We start from the raw sequence: 14,277 nt of genomic DNA, 5'->3' as shown, positions 1-14,277 counted from the left end.
ATCAAGGTCGCATCATATCTCATGATGAACCTAGACCTCGTCAGCAAAAATAGAAACGAACATACACTCCCTTCGGGGAACCCATTGAAATAGTGTTGCGACAACTCATTTCTCAAAATTTGGTCACTCTGCCTAAGCTATCAAACTATGAGCCTCAAGTCAAACCAGCATGGTGGAGAGATACTGAACACTGTGAATTCCATCAAGGAAGAGGGCACAAGACAAGTAATTGTCACCGATTAAAAGATCTTATTCAGGATCTTATTGACCGAGGAGAAATTGAAATTGAAGGACATGACCCAAAAACAACCAATAATGATCATCTGATGTTCAAAAATCCACTTCCATCACAAGATCAAAGGGGTCCTTCCACTTCTAGGCGAGGCACTGATACCACTGATTATACACAGGCTGCGTATAATTACACTGTAAATCATCTGTATGATGCCAATGAACAAGTTGCAACTATAACCTTCAAAAATTCCAACTCAAATTGCAATGTTGTTACACACCGCGGCAAAGTTACCATAAAGGCAGCTCCACAAGGCACCACCTCCATCCCAAAGTAGTACAATCTTGTGGAACAATTAGACAAAACCCCTGTGCTTATATCCATTTTAGAGCTTTTGCGTCTATCGCCATCTCATAAAACTATCTTGGATCAAGCACTCCAAGAAGCGTCAGTCCCCGCAAATCTAAATATGGACCAATTTCAAGCCATGGTTGGAAGTCTAAAGTCATCACCTTGTCTCACTTTTTTCTGAAAGTGACAACTCTTCCTTCCAACAACCACATAATGCCTCACTCCACATCGAAGGATTTATTAACTAGCATAGGATCAAGCGAGTCTTGATCGATAATTGAGCAGGCCTGAATATTTGCACACTGCAGTTGGTCACAGCATTGGGATATGTGGTCGAATCAGTGGATCCTCGTCAGAAGATCACAATCAAAGCTTATGACGATGCGGAGCGTTCATCCAAAGGAGCTGTGGTACTACCAATCCGAGTGGGCCCCGTGGTAAAGAACATCATTTGTCAGGTTTTGGACCTTCCTCTGCCATACAATCTATTGTTAGGAAGACCTTGGATACATGCCATGCAAGCCGTTCCATCTACCTACCATCAATGTATCAAGTTCCCACATAACGGTGTAGAGATCACAATTCTGGGTGACGCAAATCCCTTTGCATATTGCCATAATATCAACCATCAACCAGAGATTACCGTTCCTAATAATAGAGAAGCCATTTCCTCCACATCATATATAAGTCCCGCCTCTCTTGCTAGTTCAAACACCACTATACCCAAGCAAGAAAAGCTTAAGATGAAGATAGCAGAGGAAGGTCCTGGGGAATACAACTTGAGTCAACTCTTTTGTGTGGGACAAATGCCCACTTCTCTTAGAACTCATGGTAAACCACAGCAGGTACTCCAGCAACCACTAAACATACCAGCATGTGCTTTGACACCTTTCGTTCTTGGAAAGAGTCAAGAGGAAGAAACACAAGATGAGGACCTAGCGGAATGGATCTATAAAGATCCCATCACCACTGATAAACCACAAGTTACACTTCCCATAGAACAGTATGGCAAAGGTCTCCTCATTATGCAAAGAATGGGGTATGATGGTCAAAGTGCTTTGGGATATTGCAAACAAGAATGACATGAACCCCTGCTGCTGGAATTCAAGCCCAAAGGTAATACAGGCCTCGGCTTTCAAAAAGAGATCTTTCCTAAACTCAAGTTCAAAGGAAAACCCAGTAAACCATTTTGTCCACCTACTGCAAAGCGGGCACCTTTCATAATCAAAGCACCCTCAAGCACCATCCCAACAACCCCACTGAGGCTCAAAACCCCAACACAACTATCACCAATGCCACTCATCCCATCAAACAAACTCGTCATCTCATCAGTCGCACCATTAGCAGCAGTAACTGTATCAGCACCCGCAACAGCATCTATAACACCAGCAGTCCCAGCAGAAGCAACGGAATCAATATTACCAATACTCCCTATAACAGATTCCTTGATCCCCCTCAATCGCCTTGCAGCACCGATCATTACAAAGGTACATCAACCAATCACACCTGCGGTATTTAACTCAAAGGACATCCCAGTATGGTATAGTAATCAGATGCTGGAAAGTGATTCAGAGACTGACTCACATGAGTGGGAATTTGATTCTGTACAGCTTAACACTTCAGATGAGGAAGACACATCACCACCTCCACCACGCAAAGATATCCCTGTTTACGGAGAAGCACAGATAAAGACCACTTGGGTTCCTAAACTGGAAACATCTTCCACAGACCCTACGTCTCATCCTACGCCTGATTCTGACAGGGAAAGTACCATCAACGACCTTCACCATAACGTCTTAACCCTCACTGATACGTCCACCGCACTTAACCTAATCAAGTAATGCCCATTATCTACCCTGAACTCATCGAATGGAACCAACCAAATCCCCCATGTCTTGACTTCTTCCAAAACGATGAGGCTATCATTGACTTTTTGGAAATAAGGGATAACCTACCAAGCGGGGATCACAAAGCTGGATTCGCCATCGAACTTAATAGCGCAGCATACTTCGGGGCGGATGCCAAACCTTTCAGCTGCAAAAATATAACAATAAAACATGGATCTTCTAGTGAAAACCACACTGTGGCACTGTTTGATCCGACAAAAGTAAAAAGAAAGAGCGTATTCAACGGTGAAAACCTCTCTGAGGCGCCTGAGGATGAAGGGTTTGACATTCTCCCTGATAGTACACAACAGGAACGATCAATGATTCTCATCGAGGAAACCAAAGAATACAATGTGGGGACTCCTGAAAATCCTCATATCATACATCTGGCATCTCTTCTCACTCTAGAGGAATAGCCTAAATTTATAGAGTTCTTCCAGAAGCGTCAGATCAACTTTGCATGGTCATATGCAGACATGCCTGGGCTTGATCCTGATTTAGTCATGCATCACCTCACTGTAGCAGAAGGAGCCAAACCTGTCAAGCAAAAACTTTGTAAGATGCATCCTCAGATTGCAGTGCTAGTCAAAACAGAACTCAAGAAAATCCTAGACGTTGGTTTCATTAGACCAATTGATTATGCAGAGTGGATCTCCAACATTGTTCCTGTTGGCAAACCAAAAGGGGGCATCCGCATTTGTACTGACTTCAGAGATCTAAATAAGGCCTGTCCTAAGGATGACTTCCCCCTACCAAATATCGACATCATAGTGGATCTAACAGCGGGACATGCCATGCTTTTACTCATGGATGGCTTTTCAGGATACAATCAGATAAAGATCGCACCAGAAGATCAACATAAGACAGCCTTCACATGTCCATGGGGCACATATTGCTGGAATGTAATGCCCTTCGGTCTCAAAAATGCAGGAGCAACCTATCAAAGAGCAATGACCACCATCTTCCATGACATGATGCATACTATGATGGAAGATTATGTGGATGACTTACTAGCAAAATCACTCACCAGAGAAGGGCATCTCCACATCTTAGATAAAATCTATGATAGACTGGAACAATAACATGTTCGACTCAACCCAAAGAAATGTGTCTTTGGAGTAACCTCCGGGAAGCTTCTAGGATACATTGTCTCAAGCAAAGGTATTGAGGTCGACCCAGCAAAGGTAAAAGCAATCATGGACATGCCACCACCAAAGAATATCAGTCAGCTAAGGACATTACAAGGGCGACTTCAATCCATCCGAAGATTCATTGCACAATTGGCCGATAAGTGTCACCCATTTACACATCTGCTACACAAGAACATCCGCTTTCAGTGGGATGCCCGATGCCAACAAGCATTTCAGACGCTTAAAAACTATCTCATGAATCCACCATTGTTGATGCCACCAGATCCAAGTAGACCATTGTTACTCTATATCTCAGCAACAAGTACAGCATTGGGTGTACTACTGGCACAACATAATGCAGAAGGAAAAGAGTGTGTTGTTTACTACATCTCTCGCACACTGGTAGGCTATGAACTCAATTACACCCCTATTGAGTGAGCTTGCCTAGCAGTAATCTTAGCAGCCACTAAACTGAGGCACTATCTGTTAACACACAAGGTACAACTCATTGCAAAGATTGATCCACTCAAGTATTTACTTAACAAAGCAGCATTGACAGGCCGCTTGGCCAAATGGGTGATGATTCTAAGTGAATTTGACATTGAGTATGTAGACCATAAAGCTATCAAAGGTCAGGTTATTGCAGATCAGTTGGCTGATGCACCACTCAAAGGCGATCATCCTCTTATTTCCAATTTTCCAGATGAGGAGATATTCATGATCATAGCAGCACAACCATGGAAACTATATTTTGATGGTTCATACACTAGGCACGGCTCGAGGGCAGGCATTATGTTTATCACACCTCAAGGTGATAGCATCCCGAAGTCTTACAGGCTCACATTTCCATGCACAAACAATATAGCCGAGTATGAGGCCTTGATCACAGGACTCAGGTTAGCCATCCAATGGAAATTACAAGAACTGCAAGTATATGGCGATTCCCAACTAGTCATTTGACAAGCAACAGATGAATATCAGACCAAAGATGATAAACTCATGCCATATAAGCAAATGGTGGACACTCTAAAGACATCATTTACTACTATCACTTTTGAGCAGATACCAAGAGATCAGAATCGAGTTGCTGACGCCATGGCTACCATCGCATCTCTACTAGATCTTCCACAGAATTCAACACGCTACGAGTTCTTGGTAGAACAGCTTTGGATCCCCGCTTATGATACCACTGAATCCGAGATGATATGTCACCTTGTCGGTTCTGAATCCCCATGGTACGGTGAGTTCTACACCTATCTCCGCGATCACACCCTTCCTCCCAACCAATCAAATAACCAACGTAAAACCTTCATTCGCCAAACTGCTCAATATACCATTATTGCCGAAACCCTATACCGACGCGGTCTTGATGGTACTCTCCTTCGATGTCTGGAACAAGATGAGATAACAAAGGCTTTGGAAGAGGTACATGAAGGAATTTGCGGGACTCATTCAAGTGGTCCGTCACTAGCCAAGAAACTCATGCGAGCTGGATATTATTGGCCATCTATGGAAAAGGATTCCTACTACTTTGTCAGAAAATGCAAGAAATGTCAAGTTCATGGCGACCTGATACATGCACCAGCCCAGGAACTGCAACCAATCACAACACCATGGCCTTTCTGTCAATGGGGCCTTGACCTTATGGGTAAGATTCATCCATCTTCATCCAATGGCCACAAATTCATTATTACCGCCACCGAATATTTCACAAAGTGGATCGAAGTTGTTCCACTTACCCAAGTCACCGGCAAGCAGATCGCCTCATTCATCCTTAACTACATCCTCTACCGGTATGGTGTACCCATGTCCATCATCACAAATAACGGTCTTCCTTTCAAAAATCAGGATGTCCGCGAACTTTGTGAGAAATTTCATATCCAACACCGGTTTTCCACTCCCTATTACCCACAAGGCAATGGTCAGGCCGAAGCATCCAATAAAAACATATTGAGGATCCTAAAGAAGACAGTCAATGATGTCGGCCATGACTGGCATGTTCAACTAAATCCGGCACTATGGGCATATCGAACTAGCATTCGAACCCCTACAGGTGCAACTCCTTATTCATTGGTCTATGGTGCAGAAGCTATCTTACCTATTGAGGTTGAGATATCATCATTACGGGTTTCCTTGCATAATCTGATAGATGATGAAGCTTACAGAGTCTCACGTCTTTAGGACTTAGAGTTACTTGATGAGAAGTGACAAGCTACATACAACCATCTCAAAGCCTATCAACAGCGCATGAGCAGAAGCTACAATCACCGAGTTAGACCTCGTACATTTGAGGTAGGTGATCTTGTTCTACGAGAGAATCCTCGCAACCAACCAAACAGAGAACATCAGGGCAACTTTGAATCAAACTAGCTAGGCCCATATGTTGTCACTGCTGTGTTCGGGTCCGGGACATATCAGTTGGCTACATCAGAAGGAGAACCGCTCGCAGATCCAATTAACAGCATGCACCTCAAACGGTTTTATACCTAAGTTGTATAGAGCATCAGGCTCCCTTGCATACCAAAAAATACCAAAAACATTCAGAAAAATGTCCTGAAGAAAATACAAAAACATTCAAAAAAAGTAAAGAAAAATCATGCATCCAAACGGTGAACAACCACTCCGGTGGCACCTTGGGTAAGTACGGTGGTGAAAACCTGGCAAACAGGCGCCACTCGTAAAGGCTATGGCTCCATTGTCTTTCAGACTTGTTGCGATCACATCTACTTCATACATACATCCATCCATCCAAAAAACATGGCTTGTTATTCATCTGCAATTATGATAGTACTCCATGCATCCTGCATCTCGCTTTTTTATAGTCATGACTAAAAACTGGGGGCAATGCCCTTAACCTATTGATGGAAGTGGATTCTAAATTGTCTTGTGATTCATTAAGTTCTTCATTCAAACAATCATCAAAAATCCAAAAACATTCAAAAATATCTCGCAAAAATACCAAAAACATTCAAAACAATTCAAAATCCAAAAACATCGACAAAACCATTGAAAAATCACACAAAAACATGGCAACACCTTGTACATACCCATCCATGCAGATACCAAAATAAACATTGACAAACTACTCACACAATGACCATTTACCAATCAACCACACAATCAACATCAACAATCAAACTGTCTTCAACAAGGATGCATCCTTCCTTACCAAAACAAAGACAAAAGTGACGTTTTCTTTGACAAGAAAATTATGTTAAGCTATCAAATACTTGGTTGATTTGTGAGTACAATCGTTCGTTTATCTGTATCAGGATCTTGCAGCATTGTTTTGTATCGTTTGCGCATTATTTCCGATGAAGTTCTAGGGCATGTACTAATGGTGTCTACGTGGGAAGTTCACCAACCTATGTGATCTTATGCCAAATGCAATCATAGATCATTACGGCTTGCTGACTACAGCGTATACCTCGACCATATGGGCATGCACCATTACCAAGAATCCTTATTCTTTATTCTTTATGTATATACTGTTTGTTTGCAGGTACAATGCTCTTCCTTTGGTTCTTCCTACCTCATCCAAACTGGATAAAGATTTTTATCTCTTAGTATGGTATGCACTTGTCTCAAGATATGATCAGCCTAAGATCAAGGAGGACGATCCAAGTCATGCATGAACAGAGATAATCCTTGTCTGTTCTGCAAGCAATACTCTGGTCAACTTGATCCATTATATCAAGTTGCTTGTATTAACTTGCTATATCAAAATCCTTGTAAGAAATACTCTGGTCATCTTGAATCTTTATGTCAAGTTGCTTGTATTTTCTTACAACATTTTAAAGCTCAATGATGAAAAATAAAGCACCATGGATCATCATTCCATCTCATTTGTATATATTGCATTCCATCCATCCATACATTCATAAATAGCTGCATATCATTCATACATACTAATGACAATGGATACTCTATTTTCCTCTTCTTCCATAGGAATGTAATAGGTCCTCCATTTCTTCTATCAAAAGAACAACCTTTGAGAAGAATGTTCAATACAATATAGTTCAATATAGTTCATGAATGATCCATTTAGATATTAAGTCTTTTAATTTACTTAAAGGAAGTACTACTTCCAAGCATAACACAAGAGTGACTAATTAGAAAGAACATTTTTCCCTTATCATAGTAGCAATCAGTTATAAATATGTTGTGGTAAGCGAGGTGTGGGAATTGCGACCAGATGTTGTACCTTTGTTAAATTGATTCCAATCTTTGCGCTCATATCTAACTTTTCTGGATTCTGTCCATTGGGAAGCTGCCAATCAAAACATTGAAGGAGAGTAGCCACTATTACATGAACTATTTTATGAGCCAAAGGGAGCCCTGGGCATATTCTCCTCCCTGATCCAAATGGAAGCAAGTCAAAATTTTGCCCTTTGTATTCCACATCTGAGTCTACAAACCTCTCTGGAAAGAACCTATCTGGTTCTGGCCATACATTAGGGTCCCTTCCAATCGCCCAAACATTCACAAACACTTGGGCATCCTTAGGTATAACATACCCCTCAATTTCACAAGAGTCAAGGGCTCTATGGTGGATCAGAAGGGGAGCAACAGGGTGTAGACGAAAGGTTTCTTTAACAACTGCATGAAGATAAGGGAGGTTGTCAATATCACTTTCTTCTACTCTTCTTTCTTTCCCCACTACCTTGTCCAATTCGTCCCTCGCTTTTTCCATTACCATTGGATTTCGTATGATTTCTGACATGGCCCATTCAATTGTGTGACTAGAAGTTTCACTCCCTGCTGTGAACAAGTCCTATAAACATAACAAACATCAAAATCATCTTGTTAAGAAACTCTCTCAAAACTAAAACTAAAACTAGATATAAGATGGACAGCTAGCGATCTCATACTTTGTTTGTAGGATAGATATACTTACATAGAAGAAGCGAGTGATCTCAAACTTTGTGAGCTTCTTCCCAGTCTCGGTCTTACTCTCGAGCAAAATATCGAGAAAATCCTTGTCTTCCTCCTCGCTTCTTGTCCCGCTCTGCAGGCGCTCGTCGATATATTGATCGAAGACTGGAAATATAATCCTAAAAATCCTAGTCATCTCCTTCCTTATGCCCTGCGGGTCGAAAGGCCTGAGGAAGGGAAAATAATCAGCCCAATTAGCCTTGCCACCAACAAAGAGCATGTCAGCGACCGCTTTCTTAAACTCTTTCGACTTTTCCGACTCATCCCAGTCGAACATGTCCTTGGAAAATATCATGTTGCCCACCAAATTGAAGCTGGTAAGGAAGGCAGCATGGCCGATATCCACAGGAGCTGACGTGGACTTATAAATAGCCCTCATCATGCTTCTCATTTGCTCCCGCCGCAGGTGGTGGAGTGCCTCCAGACGCTTGACAGTGAAGAGCTGGGTGGTGCAGATGCTGCGGAGAGTGCGCCAGCGTGGCACGCAGTCCCTCCACACCAGCGAGTTTTCGCCATACTCGAGACACTTGGCGGCCTCAATCATTGTACGTGCTGACAGGGATGGGTCCTGCGTTTTGAGAACCTCTCTGGCCATGGCGGGCGATGAGGCTACTACAGTTGTCCGCCATCCTAGGTGGAGGGTCATGAGGGGGCCATGGATCTTCGCAAGCTCGAAGAAGGATTCGTTCGCATTCTTGCCCACCTGGAGGATGTTCCCAACCAAAGGCCAGGGACGTGGTCCTGGTGGCAGCCTCCCACATGGCTTGCTTCTGAGCTTGGTGAGCATGTATATAACAGTAATGGATACTACAGAATAAAAAACCAGGGTGCTGCTCAATAAACTTGAGAAATGATCCATTGCTTTGGGCTCTTTTGTTCAGTTAGGATTTCAGTTGCTGCGTCTTTTGTTCTGCGGTGTATGCTCTTTATATAGGGATGCAAAAGTACACCCCTTTTGTTGGGTTCTTGGTGAGTCGAGTACACCCACGTTTACCAGTCAAGGTTCAAAGAACGTGGAGAGAAAAATGAAGAGATAGACGGTGGGAAAATAATTTTCCTGGTAAACGACTTTGCCACCGACCTACTCCGAAGTTGCTTGGTTCTGATTACTACACGTCGTTCGGTTCTGATCATTATTGAGTTTTGTCAAAATCGTGAAATACGTCAGTGTTTGCAACGTCTATCCAGCCGATAAAATGGACCGGCTAGATAGAATGGGCTCAATTAAATAGTTCTGTGTCTTTTGTGCATTCTTTGACTGTATTGTTCATTGTATTTTCTTATTTTATTTATTTAACTACTTGCTGATAACTTCATTTTGCAATTGCATTGTTTCAATATAAAAAAAAAAAGTTTTGTATTGAAATGTCTATATAGCATATAGGATGTATCTTCGATTATGATTATCAGTTAATCAAATATTAAAAAATTGTTGTATTTTAAAATTTAAGTAATCAATGTGTGGAGTGTTGTCAATGTCTATTTAGTCGTCAAAATGGACAAAATGTCTATGCAGGATAAGGATGTACCTTTGACCGTGATTATTAATTAATTAAAAATTGAAAATTCATTATTCTAATGTTTTATTAATTATTAATCACAGTCAAAGGTGTCTCTTGTGTACTTCATAGACAAAAGTGTTTAATGCTATTTGTTGACTAGCATATCAATATTTTACAAAAATATAAATATGTTGAGAGATATCAAATTGGAAAATATCTAATATTTATAAATAATAATAAAGAGTTTGATTGTAACAAGTTTGAAGTTAATTGGTTCAATAGATCCTTCACACTGCTTCAAGAAAATTTCAAAAATGTAATGCACATAAGATGAACAAATCCATAAATCAATGGTCCTGCATTTCAATAATTTATAATTTTATTAAAGAAAAAGAAATTCTAAACAAATAGATGACGAAGACAAGCAAACTTCAAAAATGAAAAATCGCAATTATGAAACTAACTTTATAAACCTAGCCAAGATCTCAAAACAAAACATAAACTTATATCTTCCTTTAGCATTTCTCTTAAGAGAAACCTGACTAATAAACCATATCTATTTTTTCTTGGAACAAGATTTCGCCTTACATCATGTATTGTATTTTTCATTTTGTTTCAATTTGTTATAGCCAATTCTTAGAGTAACTCCCTAAATACTTTGAATAGAAACTTTGGCACTTTTGAAATGCAATTTATGTATAGTACAAAGAATCACTTTATTTCATAAGAAAACCAAATTTCAAATCACTTAAATAGCAATATACATGGGCAGAAAAATATTGATGTCATCTTTGGTAAAGGTTTATAGGGAAAGTTTGTGCTTTCCTAGATTTTTTGACAATACTAATGATGTAGCTTGTCTAAGTCATCGTGTGTTGTATTATAATATGCATCCCTAATAGATGTTTCCCCACACTATAATCTTTTAAAAATCTTTCTCTCCTTTCTTAGCCTTGCTAATGTATTATACATGGCTTTCATTCTTAATGTCATTGTTTGAATCATAGAAATTAATGGGGAATAGAGGGGAGCAGAGGTTTGGGGATTCACAAGCTATAATTTTGGATATTTATAACTATGAAATAGTTGAGAAAATAAATATTATGTAACTGATATATTTATATCCTCTTCAATTAAAAATAATTTTAGAAATAACTACCTTCTTGAACTCTTGAAATTGCAATAATCTTGATCACAGGTTACAAGAAATTTAGTTCTTTTACATGTCTTAGATGGTTAAATATTAACAAAGGTGCTATTACAATATATCTTTACCAATTTTTGTAATGTTGTTCAACCTAGTTTCAAATAATTATGAGGATCTCCTCAAGTTTCATATCTCCTATTGTAGGATTTTATGTTGTAAAAGTAGAGCTTAGGTAGAAGCATACAATACTGAAATATTATATATTAATGTGCTATATTACTAATTATATTTAACATGGACTAAGATGGTTATATCTAGTTACTAGATGTAGATTAATGATACCTATCTCGATGTTTAGTTTCTTAGATGGTATAATTTCTTTCGAATTCACGCATCACGATACTTACGTATCCCAATTGGCCATTGATTTCTAATCAAGGATGTTTAAACATATGATGCAAAATCTTTTTTCTTTCAATTTCATTGATGCAATGATCCAGAAACACAACAACAATTATTAAAGTCTTTCCATAAAGTTGGTTGATATTTCTTGTGAATCAAAACTTCAAACTTGGTAGCCAAGGAACAAGGATCATTGATTTTTACAACTACCTAAGAATATGATAGAATAAACACTTTTGTACACTATAGAAGATATACTAAATAACATATTCAGGTAGTAATGTTAAGGATTTGTTGCTTTGTGTTGTACATATTATTGATGACAAAGTATTTATTCTTGAAAACATTTAGTCTCAACCTATGCCTGAAACGCTTAGATAATTCTATGAAATGCAACCTTTTGAATTTATTTCAAACACAAAATGATTTTGATTCATCCAACCAAATGCTCAATAAAATTACAAGAATGAAATTCAAATAGTATCAGACTTCGAAGCTAATAAATACCAAAAGAAAAATCCTTTACAACATTTAAATAATTTTTTTTCATAATACTGAATTGATAGACATGCATAATATATTATTCTATTGATAAGCCTATGTTATAGGAACAAAATTGTGTTTTTTTACTTGGATTACAAAAGTGAAATTCTTCAAGAACATGAATAAATATAGTTATTTCTCTAATTCCCCAAACAATACACACTAAATACATATCGACAAGCAAATTATCATAAACAGAAATATTATGAATATACCTCTTAAACTCTTTGAAGTGATTACCTATGGAAAAAATAGTGTTATCAAAGCTTTGAATGTGGACAAAATTATTCCATATATTTGTATTCCTTAATTCCTATTCTAAGGAGCAAAAAACCAACAATTTAAAGGAACAAAAACTCAATGCAAAACAATTGATTTAAACAAAGAAAAATAAAATATTAATTTATATATACTAAATTTTATTCTTATGAATTTTGGTTTCTAAACAATTACATTTTCATAAAATAGAATTGTTTATCTTACAATTTAAAATTTAATATTTTAAAAGTTTTCTTATAAGTCTTAATTTATTTTTTTTTAAAGATTTTAATTTCTTGCAAATTTAGATTATTGTTTTATTTTATTTTTATTTTAAAATATTTTTAAACTTTAGACTAAATTGAATTATTTTTTTTATTTAAGAAAATTAAATTTAAATTAATATTTTAATCGTTATTTTTTATACTAATAGATATTGAATGATAATTTATTATTAAATATTATAAAGAAAATTCTATTTCTTAAATCTCTAATGTTTAGCTCAACGAAGGACAAAGCAATACAAACATCATCCATAAGTTAAATTTTATAGTACTCCTAATATATTAGGTTACACATGATTAAATTTTAATTTCCCTCACAACTATATAAATTAAAATTATGTGATTATTTTAAAATCAACATCTAACATATTCTACTTAATAATATATAATATTACATGAATTTAATTTGAATAATAAAAATCAATTAAAAGTTTAATTAATTTAAAATTTAAGCTCTAAGTTTAAATTTCTCATTATAAACTTAAAATCATAACTATAAATATATATAGAAAATGATTTTTAAAAAATTGAAAAATAAATATTTTACTTTTAATTTCCCAATATTAATCATTAATTAAATAATTTTTTTTTTTTTTCATTTGTAAAACATATATGATTCTACTTATTTTTAAAATATTCGAAAAAAAAATATTTCAATATTTGTTTTCTGTTTTATTTGTTGTCATGCTTTAAGGTTGTCTCTAGTTAGATTTTTTCATAAAGGTATCATGTGGTCTTTTGAAAAAAAGGGGACATTTCTAATGAATATAGATTTTAATTAATATAAATTTTTTTCTATATTCAATCATTGTTGTTCCAAATTGACTTTTTAATTGAGTGAAAAGAAACAAAGTATGGCATAATAATTTGCAAAATTTTCTTCCTTCGTTGTCATGTAACCATTAAAATAAACATAGGAAAGAATAACACATATTTTATTGACCAAGTCAAAAAAAAAAAAATTTATTATTTGGTCAAGTCAACAAGAGTTTAAAGACATTTGGGATTTTAAACAATTTTTTTATTAATAAATTGACTTTCCATCCATTATATAAGATGTTATTAGTGTCAATGAGCCTTTACAATGACAATATTTTAGCTTAAATTTGACAACTATTTACATATCAAATACCAATATTTAATTATATACATAATATTTTCAAAATAGATACCAAATAGAAAAGGCATAGATAGATGTATAAATATAAAATAAACATAAACATATTTTATTTTTTAAATTAATCTACCAATATTTAAAATAAAATTATTAGTAAAATTGAGTAAAAGGATAGAAAAATTATATATTAAAATAAATATATTTTTATAGATTATATTTTTAATAAATTTTTAATAAAAATAAAATTTTAAAATGTTAATACAAAAAATTAAATTTGAATTAATTTAAAATTAGAAAAAAAAAATGTATTATGAAAAAATAAACAAATTTAGATAAAATAAAATTTGTTTCTATTTGTAATAAATATTATTTAAAAAGCAAAATGTTAACTAACATTTAGGTAAATAAAATAGCTCTAAAACTGATATCTCTCGACATTTCTTTAGATAGATGTATTTAAGATGTCTATACTAGTTTATTTGATTTTTAG

At 36.3% G+C, this 14,277-nt stretch overlaps 1 protein-coding gene across 1 annotated transcript; it reads right to left on the bottom strand.

Moving 5' to 3' along the window:
• Nucleotides 1-7,661: 7,661 nt before the first annotated feature.
• Nucleotides 7,662-9,414, bottom strand: LOC131858152 ((S)-N-methylcoclaurine 3'-hydroxylase isozyme 1-like). The gene is made up of 2 exons (XM_059211230.1): nucleotides 8,497-9,414; nucleotides 7,662-8,373 (listed from the first exon to the last, which is right to left on the bottom strand). Exons 1-2 carry the CDS (start codon nucleotides 9,391-9,393, stop codon nucleotides 7,747-7,749), a joined length of 1,524 nt encoding a protein of 507 aa, XP_059067213.1. The 5' UTR covers nucleotides 9,394-9,414; the 3' UTR covers nucleotides 7,662-7,746.
• Nucleotides 9,415-14,277: the final 4,863 nt, after the last annotated feature.

This window comes from Cryptomeria japonica, chromosome 9, assembly GCF_030272615.1.
Source record: "Cryptomeria japonica chromosome 9, Sugi_1.0, whole genome shotgun sequence".
In the NCBI taxonomy this organism is placed as follows: domain Eukaryota; kingdom Viridiplantae; phylum Streptophyta; class Pinopsida; order Cupressales; family Cupressaceae; genus Cryptomeria; species Cryptomeria japonica.
The sequence above is the reverse complement of the archived record's forward strand: the minus strand, read 5'-3'. Positions and strand labels throughout refer to the sequence as shown.